The sequence below is a fragment of the Bison bison genome, unplaced genomic scaffold, assembly GCF_000754665.1.
Source record: "Bison bison bison isolate TAMUID 2011002044 unplaced genomic scaffold, Bison_UMD1.0 scf7180017864338, whole genome shotgun sequence".
Lineage (NCBI taxonomy): Eukaryota > Metazoa > Chordata > Mammalia > Artiodactyla > Bovidae > Bison > Bison bison.
In genome coordinates this window covers 2,955,843-2,969,196 of record NW_011494910.1, presented here as the reverse complement: position 1 = coordinate 2,969,196, position 13,354 = coordinate 2,955,843, and the positions used below count along the sequence as shown (strand labels likewise).

The window sequence follows — 13,354 nt, the reverse complement described above, 5'->3', positions numbered from 1 at the left end:
CTGGAGAAGGAAATGGCAACCCACTCCAGTATTCTTGCCTGGAGAATCCCATGGACAGAGGAGCCTGGCGAGCTACAGTCCATGGGGTCGCAGAGTTGGACACGACTGAGCACAAATGTGACTTCCAGGGTTTGGGCTACACTTAACTGAAGAGGCCGGGAGGAGCACCTCTATCCCTTCTCATCCTCAGCGCCATTTGGAACAGTCTGTCCTTTCTCTTCTTACCCGCAGTGCTAACTCTCATCATACATCAATTTCTAAACATACGTGGGTGTTTTAAAATGTACACAGGATTTGTTTTAATCAAGTATGTTAAGGTGACAGACATGGAGACAACTGCCTTTGAAAGAAGAGTTTATTGCCTACAGTTCCCAAGAGGAATGGGCGCATCATGCCATGCTTGGCCACGTGGAGAAGTATCAGAATAAGGCAGGAGGCGGGAGTGGAACAAAGCATGGTCTCATGCCTTTAGTGTGATGTTTGCAGGAAGGAATTGGTCAGGCAAGGTAAGCATTTTAGGATTAGCTAGTTTGAATAACTTCAGTGGGCCTGGGCTATAGTATAGGGTGATTCCTAGTTGTCCAAGTTGTCCATTATCGGAGTCGGGGCTGATTCACAGCAGGAGAAAAATTAGCTTGGTGCGTGAGAGGTGGTTAGGGATTGGTGGGTTTGGATTGGTTGGTTTGCATATGAAACGGCATGCTTTACAGTCTCTCCTGGATTAGCAAGACCCCAAGATGTCAAAGCATCATAAAATACAGGAAATAAACATCTATGATTAATACAATGGAGTCTTTATTCTGATAATTCGCTGGCCTGTGCTGAGAGCAGAATGTCTTAACTCCCTTAGCATACCTTCCCCACCTTGTTTTTAAATGGTGTCTTTACTTGTCCCTTTGTTCTTCTATATAAGTTTTAGAATAAGTTTATCAAGTTCCATGAAAAATGTAGGCTGGAATTTTGATTGAAATTGTATTGACTTAATAAATTAATTTGGACAAAGCTGGATCTTCACTCTGCTGAGTCTTCCTGTTCGTGTTCTTTACATTTATTGAAATTTTCTTTAATGTCCTTCAGTAAGATTTTATTATTTTCTCAGTGAAGGTCAGGCTCTGCTTTTGTTAGCTTTATTAGGTAGCTGTGTTAGGTGCTGTACTATGCTTAGTCATTCAGTCGTGTCCGACTCTTTGTGATTAGTATTGGGAATAGCATCTTTTTAAAATTATGTTTTAAATGGTTAGTTGCTTGTAGATAGAAATGCAGTTGACTTTGGTATATTGGTTTTCTAACAATGAACTTTTTGCAATCATAATCATTTTTCTGTAAATCTCTTTAGTTCGTTTTGATTACCTTTAATTTCTCTTTGTTTTACGGTGCTGCCTAAGACCTCTTTATTACAATATTAAGTCAGAGGGATAATAGTAAGAATTCTTACTTGATTCTGATCAAAAGAAAATGTTTATGACGTTTTCCTTTTGAGTATGATTTTGGTGTCAGAAGAAACCTTTTAACAAGTTGAGGAAATTCCCATTCTATTCCTGGTTTGCTGAGAATTGTTTTAAAAATCGAGAATGCAAATGATCACAAAGTTTTTAACCTTTCTTTTGTTAATGTGATGCAGATTATTAAATTAATTCAAAATCATTACTCAGGTTAAAAGAACACAATGTTTTAGATGAGAGCTTTATTAAAATCAAAGTTGAAGTAAAAACAATAAAGTAAGAGTCTGAGATTATTGTAAAATCTTTTATTAACTTAATCATTTTAGTCAATAAAGGGATTTGGGCTAACTCAATTTTAAAGAGTTCTGAATCAAAAGGTTTTCTTCTTTAAGCAGGGTCACAAACTGCCAGTTTGCCAAGTCATTGGTAAAAAGTCTGGTTCTACATATAGGCCTTTTCCAAAAAATTGCTTTAGTGAGTTAGTGAATCACTAATTGCATTAGTGATTAGGAGAGAATTTCGTCCCCACCCCCAGGAGCTTCACTGCCTCTAGACTCCCCAGAGTCCAACAGTTAGAAGTCACGGGAGGATAAGAGGAAAAAAGGGTGGGAAACCCAGCGTGTGGCACCCCTTTGATTGCCTGTAATTGTGGGTGTCAGCCTATGACCTTTTTGGCTAGGTTTGGGTCTGCACTGTAAAATACACTTCTTGTGGAAATGCAAACAAACTTGCATTTCTTTATGGGCAAGTATGAATGGCTTTAGTCAGGGTAGATTATTTTCAAAAGCGAGTACATTTTTGGATGAGTGATGATTTAATGAGGATACAAAATGATTACTGTTCTTTCTGGCTCTAGAAAACAGCCCAGTGTTTTAGAGTTAGCCATAACAGAGTATGACATAATACCGCATACACAATCCACTTTCACATTCAATATGATATCTATATATATACACATACACACACGCACACACACATATATATAAGTAGCATCACCGACTCGATGGCATCACCGACTCGATGGCATCACCAACTCGATGGACATGAGTTTGAGAAAGTTGGTGGTGGACAGGGAGGCCTGGCATGCTGCAGTCCATGGGGTCGTAGAGAGTCAGACACGACTGAGCAACTAAACTGAATTGATAGATAAGTAGGCCAGAATTAGCACAAAATAGTCTACCTGGAAAAAGCTTATTAAAAAGCCAATTTATCTGAAATATTTAAGAAGAGATCTGATGGTTACAAGTGTTACTTCTTCAGGAAATTAGTTGATGATTGGATTATTTATCAATTAATGATATCAGTTTTCAGAAATATTTTTGATGTATTTGTAATAATGAATTTCCCCAACAATATGATTCCAAGACTAAAGACCAGGAAACATAGGCATCGAAGCCAGAATATCTGAATTTAAATTACAGCTATTCCTTTCACTAATTGTGTGATTTGGGGTAAATAATTTAGCCCATAAGTCTCTATTTCTTCACCTATAAAATGGTGACGATTAGCTCTTAGAGTTGTTAGAAAGATTAAACGAACCGAGGCACGTTCAGTGCCCAAGATATTAAACGTTCGAGCACAGTATTTCTAATTCCAGTAAAGCAGCACCATCATTGTGCAGTACAGCGTGGTATGAGGAGGGGGGACTCTGAGGCCACACCGCCTGGTTGGCCGCTGGCTCCACCATCTCTCCAGCTGTGTGACCATGGGTATACTACTTAAACCATAGGTACTTCAGTTTTCTCATCTGCAAAGTGGGCATTATAAAAGCATCTTCCTCATAGGGTGGTAGGATTAAGTGATTTTATTTCTGGGAAATGCTTAGAACGGGGACTAGCACACAGGAAACGCTAAGTAAGCGTTAGCTGGTATTGCAGTGAGACACTCATGGTTTATTGCACTGGTATATCTCAGAACTACTACATTTATATCTAGAGTTGATCAGTAATATGTGGATGAGTGTATTTTTCTGATTTCGGTGCTAGGGGGGTACAGAAGAGGGTGGAGCAGCAGAGGAGGTCGTGCATTCCCTCAGTATCAGCTGCAAATGCTCTGCAAAAGCAGCTGCCTTTGCAGAATCTAGCTCCGGGCGTAGGGAGAAAGGAGCAGAGATGTTCCATTTCCCCAAGGGTGCCGTTTACCCTCACTAAGCCATGGCTTTAATGAGCACCAATATTTTTTAGTTCCATTGTAAATGGTGCTTACAGTGAAAATCATATTACAGCAACATTAAAGGAATTGTTCAAAGATAAAAAATAAATCAACTACAAACATGCAAAAACTGATTTAATTTTTTCAATTTCTCTCGTTTTTGTTTATGTGCACAGGCAGTATGTGTTTACACCGCTGTCGTCAATGTGCACACAGCATTTTGTACTTTACTGTGTTTAACTTTAGCTGATAACTCTTTCCCTGTTATATAGTCTTTATTATTATTATTATTGATGGCTGCAGAGTCATGTTGATAAGCATAATTACTCTTTTTTTGAAAATCAAAATGTTCACCTTTTACATACTGTAGGAGAACTCTAGGAATACAAGTAAGGGCAATAAATTATAGAAGAAAAAGAAATCAAAGACCTACACCTTCTATGACAGGAGGAAAGATAGGAGGGGAGTGTGTGATTGCCTGAGAACTGTGAAATCCTATAATTTGATTTTGCAACAGATTTCTACCCCAATGCTTTACTTAACGTATCTATTTTTAAATGTAAGAGAATTAAAAAGAACTTGCATGTGATGGGTACACAGAGGTTCATTATACTATTGTCTACTTTTGTATATGTTTGAAACTTCTGTAATTAAAAAAGGTTTAAAGAAAAGAATGTGCTTATAAAAGATTTTTCCAACCCTCTTGGAAATAGTTTGAGTGTCTCTTGGTGAGCAGGCCCCCGCAGCCCACACATGTGGGAGTTTTCAAAGTCCTTCTACCTCCAGAGCCTTGCTTTCTTCCTCCAGGAAATTGATGTAGTGCAGGTACCTAACTCTTCCTGTAGTGATGTCCTCACTGGAAACAGTGCTCCCTCAGACGTGGAACTCTTGTGCCAGGCACAGCTCCTACCATCTGCAGAGACCCTGCCCGGATACCACTACACCGCTGCTGAGAACATCTTGTTTAAGAACGTGGGTTAGAGTGGGTAGAGCGGAACGGTGGAGGCCACAACTGCCTCACTGTTGGTGGTCTCTGCCGGGAGTGGGTGACCCCCAGTAGACGGTCGCAGAGCAGGCCAGGCCCTTCCCACTCACGCTGGGCTGAGGCCATCACGCCTGCTGACACAGCACCGCCTGAAGGTGGCTGTCCAGTCACTAAGCTGTGTGTTCTGTTGGGTGTCCTGACGACACACTTGCTGAGACCAGGGCTCGCCTGCCTCCTGCTCGTTCTGTGACTCACACGCGGGCCCAGTGGCTCCTTCTCCTGCCCCCACCACCGCCTCCATCACCCTCGAGTCAGCCCATCTCACTCCCAGTCTCAGAACGCCTCCTTTGGACTTCCCTTCTGGATCCTGTTTTGATTGCTCTGTGCAGGTATGGGTCAGTCCTCCCCTCGCTGAGGCAAGTCCAGTCTTGCTCTTGGCGCCTGAGCCCCTGACCCTTAGCCGACAGCCTCCTGAGGCCTCTAGCGGCACGGCAGCTGTCGGAGGCTCCTGTTGTGTTCAGGTGTGCTGGGCTCCTGGGAGGGGGACAAATATCTACCCCCAGTGGTAGAAAATATGGCTTGATTAAAGAGAAACAGAAAATCCAGCCATCCTGCTGTACACTTTAAATCTATACAGCGATGTATGTCAATTATTTCAATAAAACTGGGTCGGGGGGGAAAGAAATAGAAGACAGCTCTGTGAGATCCAGCAGATGGTCTGGCTGGGGAGAAGGAAGTCAGTGCAGAATACACACAAAATCCCCACACTCAGTGATTAGCTGTTTAGGACAAGGATGGTGTGGTGGTCTCTTTGAAAATCCTCACTGCCAGCATGGGGACTGGTACTCTGCAGAACAGTACAAAGTTTGTTGAACAAATAAAACTTCAGGTCAATAAGGTCAGGTGTAGAATATGTACATGAGGGTCAAAGAAATATAGACCAGATGAGTGATCTGAGTGGATAAGGGCAGTGAAGAAGACTTCTTGTAGGGGGGGAAAGAGGAGTTTGGTGTAGAGTTCCATTGATAATACTGAGTGACCTTAGACAACTTACTTAACCTTTCTGTGCCTCAAATATGCGATCTCTAACATGGAGCAATGAGTGTCTACAAATGCGGGCAGGGTGGTCGAGGAGGCTCAGTGCACTCACGGGAAATGGGACCCAGAACTTGATAAACGGCGGTCAGCAACACCATCTGACACCGCATCGTCACCTTTCTGGGGCTCACCCCCTGGACACTGCAGACATTTGAGGATGATGAGGCCTGAATCTTAAGTATGAGTGGACAGTCAAGGGAAACCAGACATATGAGGAGAAACGACAGCATGAAATTAATGTTATCATTCTCGCAATCACATGACTAATGTTTACTGAATGCTTACCGTGTGCCAGATGTTTTCATCACTTCATACAGTTTAAATCATTTAATCGTTACAATTCTATTTCACAGAGAGGGGACAAAGGCCTAAAGGGCCTTTTGACTTTATTGAAAATATACCAGTATGAAAGAAATTTGGGGGAAAAGGAAAAAACAGAAATGCCATGATTATCTCTCCTTCTACCCCTCTTACAGAACATTTTCATCTTCCTAAATTATTTTCTAATCCATGTTCATTGCCAACTGGTCTTTTAAAATAACTTTATCCTTTGTATAAAAATGATGCGGGCTCATTAAAAAAAGTTTCAAGCAATAAAGAAGTACAAATAAGAGAGAAAAAAAGAGCTGATGTTTAAGAACAGCATGCTGCTGGCATCACGTGACCCTCGTCACCGGCGTGTCTACTGTTCGTGTTGAGTCACTGAAGTAAAATATTACACTACAGAACTTGGATGTTTTTCCTAATTGTTGAATAAAGGAAGGGTAACTGAAAGTTTTTGTTATGAGGTACTAAACTACCCCATGGGCTTCCCAGATGGCACAGGGGTAAAGAGCCCCCCTGGCAATGCAGGAGATGCAAGAAGCATGGTTTCAGTCCCTGGGTCAGGAAGATGCCCTGGGGTAGGAAATGGCAACCTGCTCCAGTATTCTTGCCCGGAAAATTTCATGGACAGAGGGGCCTGGCGGGCTACAGTCCATGGGGTCGCAAAGAGTCAGACATGACTGAGCGACTGAGCACACACGCATACACACACACACACACACACACACAAACTACCTGATATACCAAAAACGTATCAGTTCTCAGATTATGTGACTTTTCCTAGAAAAAAAATTCTTTGTATAAAATATTGGAAACTAAAAATTCTTGATATTTGTTTCTGTTCGTTAGAGATGCAAGACTTCCACCAGTAAACCAAAAGCCGTAGAAATCTTCTGCTCGGATTCTAAGCGTACTGAAGGAAGAAGGTAATGCTTTTCTTAACATATGAGAAGATATGTATGTACATAAGATATGAGTCTTATGCAACTCCTGGAAAAAAACTCATTATTCAGATTTCTGTGAAGGGTTTGAGTCTGAAAGGAATGTGTGGAGAAAGGAGAAAGATTGGCGATCTCTCACAATTTCGAAGTCTAAGGAGCCTTACAGACTCTGCACTTCACTACTCATATTTAGAGATAAGGAAATGGGCCGGAGAAGCTGAGGAGGATAGCATAAATTACAGTAAGCTGAGACCAGAACCCAAGTCATTTAGAAACATTGGTAGTCATTTAGAAACCTTTATTCCTATTGGTAGGGAAGGGAAAAGAAAAGGAAAAAAAAAAAAGAAAAGAGCAAGGAGCTGAAATAAGAGCTCAAAACAGGATGTTTTATGGGTCAAAACAGTAAAGCCTTCTGGTATACTTCCTAACTTCTGAATAAATTTTGGCCGATTGCCAGGATTTGACTAGCAGATCAGAAATTCCCCTTTTTCCTTTGGCAATGTAAAATAAGCAGATTTCAAAAGTAGTTCCCATCTCCTCCCTGAAAAATCAGTGCTCATACCTGTGGAGAAAAGGGAGAGGGCCAATGCACAGATGCCCCCATCAGCGAGTACCCATCCCCAGTGGGCACCAGGGGACTGTAAGGCCCTGAGCCTGGCCTTGCACCATCATCGGAAGATGGCACACACGGGGTGATAAATACACGTTCTGTGGGATTTTAGAGCTCTCACACGTTGATGATATCCTGTTAATATTACTCTTTGAAATTAGCTTAGGTTTTAAATGAGCAGAGGGTTGCTTCCTGAAGTCTCACCATGGTTGCTCCCTCGGGCCTGAAGCCCCAAGCATTTTAAGGGGTCCTCAAGCAGCAGTTGTACAGAACCCTAAAGGCCCCTACTGTTTTCACAGATGTGCTGCAAGAACGTCAAACATCAGATGCAAAGCACTGAGGAACCTCAAAGAGAAAGCCTGCTGCAGAGTGAACAGGAGAGCTGGGGACAGTGACCTAGAAACGTTTCCAATGGGCTTGACGCTTGCTGTGTTTGGCATCCTCGTTATTGTGATATTTGTCTACATAACTATGGAAAGCAAGTCACTCTTTGGTTAAGTGCTTTAGAAGCAGAGTGATGAGCACGTGCCTGAGTACTGCTCCGAGCCCTCTGCTTCAGGAGGGAGCAGAGATGGAAAGCAAGTCACTCTTTGGTTAAGTGCTTTAGAAGCAGAGTGATGAGCACGTGCCTGAGTACTGCTCCGAGCCCTCTGCTTCAGGAGGGAGCAGAGATGGAAAGCAAGTCACTCTTTGGTTAAGTGCTTTAGAAGCAGAGTGATGAGCACGTGCCTGAGTACTGCTCCGAGCCCTCTGCTTCAGGAGGGAGCAGAGATGGAAAGCAAGTCACTCTTTGGTTAAGTGCTTTAGAAGCAGAGTGATGAGCACGTGCCTGAGTACTGCTCCGAGCCCTCTGCTTCAGGAGGGAGCAGAGATGGAAAGCAAGTCACTCTTTGGTTAAGTGCTTTAGAAGCAGAGTGATGAGCACGTGCCTGAGTACTGCTCCGAGCCCTCTGCTTCAGGAGGGAGCAGAGGCTCCTCTCGAGGCGGAGGCCCAGCCCCACAGCCGGGCAGTCTTCCCGTGCCCTGTGCTGAGCTGAAGGGTCTGAGGCCAGGCTCCAGACAGGTGGCAGGGATGAGGGAGCGAGCCAGGCATTTGTGTCAAAGAGCTTGATAGTAGGAAGTTCCCCGAGTCAGGTTGGCCATCATTAAAAGTACTTTCACATTTGTGCAGACCTCTAAGAAGGAAACTGTGCCTGGAGTTGTTCTTTTTAACTATGGTGATAAGCTGTGGATCACATTTTATTCATTCTTCAAATTGGGTCGTCAACCATGGGAAAGGCCACACAGGTGACGAGCAAAAAAGGGAACGTATCTGCTTTGGCAAACCCAAAGAACTAGCCACCATCACCAGTAATGAAAAGAAAAGCACTCAGAACAAGATTACGTTTTCACCACCGAGCTTAGAAAGGTTTGGAAGGATTAAGACCTGGTGAGGAATGTAGTGATCACGGCACTGGGAGTGGGCAGGGCTGGGCAAGCACCTGAGCGCCTCTGTTCATTGGCTTTGTGAGCTCAGGGGAGGTAGTTGTCTTCTCTGAGCTTCAGTTCAACTTCTGAAAACAGGGATAAAATAGACGCTTAGGGTGACAGAAGATGAGGTGGTTGGATGGCATCACCAGTGGACACGAGTTTGAGCAAGTTCCAGGAGTTGGTGATAGACAGGAAAGCCTGGACTGCTGCAGTCCATGGAGTCACAAACAGTTGGACACAACTGAGCAACTGAACTGAACTGAACTGAAACTCTTAGGCTAATGAAGAATTTGAAGAAATTGCACATATAAAGTATTGATATAATACTTATTGTTGTTCACAGCTAACTGGTAGAAGCCCTCAGTAAATGTTCAATAAATGCTTAAGCATTGTTACACTTTGGCATAATAGTTCAGCTTCTGGGAAGAGCCACTTCTAGACAGAGAGAAGTCTTAAGTACCAAGAAGTCAGCTGCAGCAATTTTCATGGCAGTCAAAAGGTAGAGCCAACTCAAATATCCAACAATAGGGGAAAGGCTTAATCAGTTGAGGTTTATTTAGACTCTCAATAGATGACTGTGTAAGAATTAATATTTAAAAGTTTATCATAACATAAAATGCTTATTAAAAAAACTGTCAGCAGCTTTCTCCAGTACTCTTGCCTGGAAAATCCCATGGACGGAGGAGCCTGGTAGGCTGCTGTCCATGGGGTCGCTGAGGGTCGGACACGACTGAGCAACTTCACTTTCACTTTTCACTTTCATGCATTGGAGAAGGAAATGGCAACCCACTCCAGTGTTCTTGCCTGGAGAATCCCAGGGACGGGGGAGCCTGGTGGGTGCCCTCTATGGGGTCATACAGAGTCGGACACAACTGAAGTGACTTAGCAGCAGCAGCAGCAGCAATAAGCAGCTTTACTGAGATATAATTTACATGTCATACAGTTCACCTAACGTGTACAATTCAATGATTTTTAGAGTATGCATAGTTGAACAACCATCACCTATCCATATTTTAGAATATGCATAGGTATACAACCATTACCACAATCAATTTTAGAATATTTTCATCACCCTTAAAATGCTTTTTTTTTAATGGTAAGCAAAAATGATGCAGATTCATTACTACTGTATTATCACAACTAAACAACACTGGAAGAAATATGTCAAAATGTTAATGGTACGTCAACAATGGGGCTCTGATTTTCTTTATTTCTACTATTCCATGTTTTTAAAGATTTCTACAAGCAGAGTGTGTTGGTTTGTGTCAATTCAGGAAAGTTTTAATTTAAAAAAATGTATACTGTATTACAGTTTGGCTGTAAGGAACATAAAACTCAGTAAAGCTGGCTTAAACAGCGATTTATTTTTATCTCTTAAAAAGAAATTTGGAGCATAAAGCATATAATACTATTAAATAACCAAATGTAATACGATCCTGACTCAAACCAACTGTAGAAAAAATTATGATCATGAAAATTTGAAACTGACTAGATATTTGGTGATATTTAGAGATGCTTGATCTTACTGAGCATCAGCAGCTATTTTGTGACTACAAGTTAAAAAGCATAAGAGGAAGGCTAAGAGAATCACAAAGATATTGGCCTGCTGTCTTTAAACTCCTGAAATTAGTTCTGAAACGCAGCCCATTGCATTAGTATTTTAAGGCAGAACTTAGGAACTCACCGCCTCCTATCCCCAGCTTGTGTTATGAATTTCATTCAGAACAGTAAGGCTTCCCAGGTGGCTCAGTGATAAAGAATCTGCCTGCCAATACAGGAGACCCAGAAGACGCAGGTTCAATCCCTGGGTCAGGAAAATCCCCTGGAGGAGGGCAACCCACTCCAGTATTCCTGCCTGGAGAATCCAATGGACGGAGGAGCCTGGCAGGCTATGGTCCATAGGGTCTCAAAGAGTTAGACATGCCTGAAGCGACTTAGCATGCAGAACAGTAAGGGAGGCTAGGAGAGTGGGCATTTGAAATTTAGCAGCCTCTGTTAGACAAGGGAGTAGAGGATTGAGAATAAGAACAGGAGAAAGCAACCTATAGTGATGGCCACTTGTTCAGTTGTCATAAGATAAAGCATAATAAATAAATCTCTCCTAGAAAGCCTTCTTCAGTACTTTGAATCTTTGCCAATTATTTCTTGTAAATTAGAATCCTGGAATCAGTCTCTGGAGACTGAACAAGACCTCTAATTAGTGCCTCACCACTCAAGGTACGGTCTCCAAACAGCAGCATTGGCAGCTCAGGCCCTACCCCAAACTACCAAGCTGGAATTTGCATTTTAACAGGATTCCAGGATTCCTACACACAGTAAAGTTTGAGAAGCACTGCTGTGGTTCATGCCCATCAGGTGCTTATGTGGGAGGAACCCTAGCTCAAGCCTAAGCCAGGCTGACCCTAAGCGTGAGGCCAGAAGACCAGCAGGGCAGGTGCATCGGGGGCCTGTGCACACTGGGGACTGGCTACCTCCTCGAGAAAAATGCGTCTTAAAGGAAGAGACTCAGGGGGGCGAGTTTGATCTCAGGAAATGTGTCACTATGCATCCATCCGATAATTTATCATCTCCTGCACCCTCTCAATAGAAGGGCAAATAAAATCAATGTAAGATACAGTCCCCACTCTTAAGGGACTGGTAGGGGAGAAGGAGATGCCAGCAGACATTGCAATGTTAAGTGACCTCCTTTTGACGGAGGACAGGGAGTATAGAAGAGGGCGACTTTCTCCAGCGTTGGGAGTAGACACAGGTAGCTTCCTGGAGCAAGTGGTATCACAGTTGAACCCAGCAGGAGTAGGATTCGATCAACAGAAGTGGGAAGAACGTGGGTGAGGCTAAAGGTGAAAGGGCCGTCTCCAGGCCGAGGGCACAGTGTCTCTAGAGACTGGTAGGGGAGGCAGGGCGGGCGAGAAGCACCATGAGACTGAAGCGGGTGGTGAGGAATGGGGCTGGAAAGGAAGGCAGAGTTTGGATCATAGCGAGCCTCGGGGACCGTGTTAAGGTCTTTAATCCCAGGGCTAACGCAGAAGAAGACCCAAGAACAAACCATCCCTGCCTCCCCGTCTTCCTCAGCAGCTTCCATTGCCTCCCCTGAGAACTGGGTAGAGAAAGGCTTCTAAAGAGGCATCAGACCGAAGGAGCCATTTTCTCAGGCCCCTGAGAGACTTCGGGCACACAGGGCAGTTATCAGGGTGCTGGGCCCCGGCAGCGACAGGAGCAGGAAGCCCTGCCTCGGTGGGAGGGAAGGGGCACACTCTGACATGCACTTCCTGTGTCGCCCTCGGCGAGGGCACCACGCCCGCGAGGCTACAGGAGCAGGGGCAGGAGCGGGGAGGTCAGGGGATGCTCCCTGCGGTTGGTGTGCACACACGAGGCACCTTCGTGGAACTCCCTGGAGGCGAGGAAGGAGCTGCTGCAATTGGCCCAGCAAATAGGGTGGGGGTGACAGGGGGCCGTTGAAACCCCTATGCGTAGAGAACGCACACCTCTGCCATGTTCTTGAATCTTCATGATGTGACCCAAGTGTTTCACGATTGTCTCTGTGAGGCTCCAATTTCCCTGGCAATCCGGGGAGAGTGTGTATACGGAGGGGAGCTGTGTCCTCTAGGACTGGTGTCCTCTGTCTCCAGGAAACTGTTGCCACCAAACTGACCTCACGGAGCTGGTGCAGGGAAGGCTGTGTGTGCAGCAGGCTTTTCTGGAAGTGTAGACATGATGAGGAATCTGAAATGTGGAGAGGAAAGAACTGGGCCTTACTTTGGTGCCCTTCCCAACTCCGAGTCATCTACCTGCCCAACCCCACTCTCAGCTACGCACCACCGCAGCAAAAGCTGTGATACTGATTGGCTTGACTTTAGGCCAAATTGAATTCTCAGGTGGAGCTCCCCACCCCCCACCACTAGTCTCACTGATAGGAAAGGAACTGGTGTAGAGATTTATTCTCTCATCAAGGGCAAACTCCAAGTCATCAGGGTGTTTTATTTTCCCAGTTCCAACTACTTGTCTGCCTCTCCTACAAATCCTGGAGCTCTTTGGGTTGGGGACTGTATCTTAATCGTCTCTGGATCTCTTCTTAAAAGTCCTGACTCATCCAGAACAAGCCCACTTCCTTTTCAAGCCATTTCCAACCCAAACAGACATTTGAAACGACAAAACCAATACCCTAGATTTCACCTCCTACTTATCCCTGTGAGAAGTTCCTAAAATGAGCAAACTGCTGCTGAAAGGCATCATTATGCGTGTTATTCCTGAGCAGTCTGTCCTTCCTGGGCATGGGCAGTGCTCATGGGTAGTGACATGGATTAAATGTCACTTACCTCTGGGTGAGACCTGC

At 44.1% G+C, this 13,354-nt stretch overlaps 1 protein-coding gene across 1 annotated transcript in view; it reads left to right on the top strand.

Annotated features, from left to right (window-relative positions):
- The window catches only part of LEMD1 (LEM domain containing 1), a 29,233-nt gene extending 21,184 nt beyond the window's left edge, over window positions 1–8,049 (top strand). Inside the window, exons 4-5 of the mRNA XM_010854260.1 lie at window positions 6,850–6,926; window positions 7,851–8,049. Of these exons, the coding sequence (XP_010852562.1) occupies window positions 6,850–6,926; window positions 7,851–8,049 (276 nt within the window). The remainder of the gene's footprint in view (window positions 1–6,849; window positions 6,927–7,850) is intronic.
- Window positions 8,050–13,354: the final 5,305 nt, after the last annotated feature.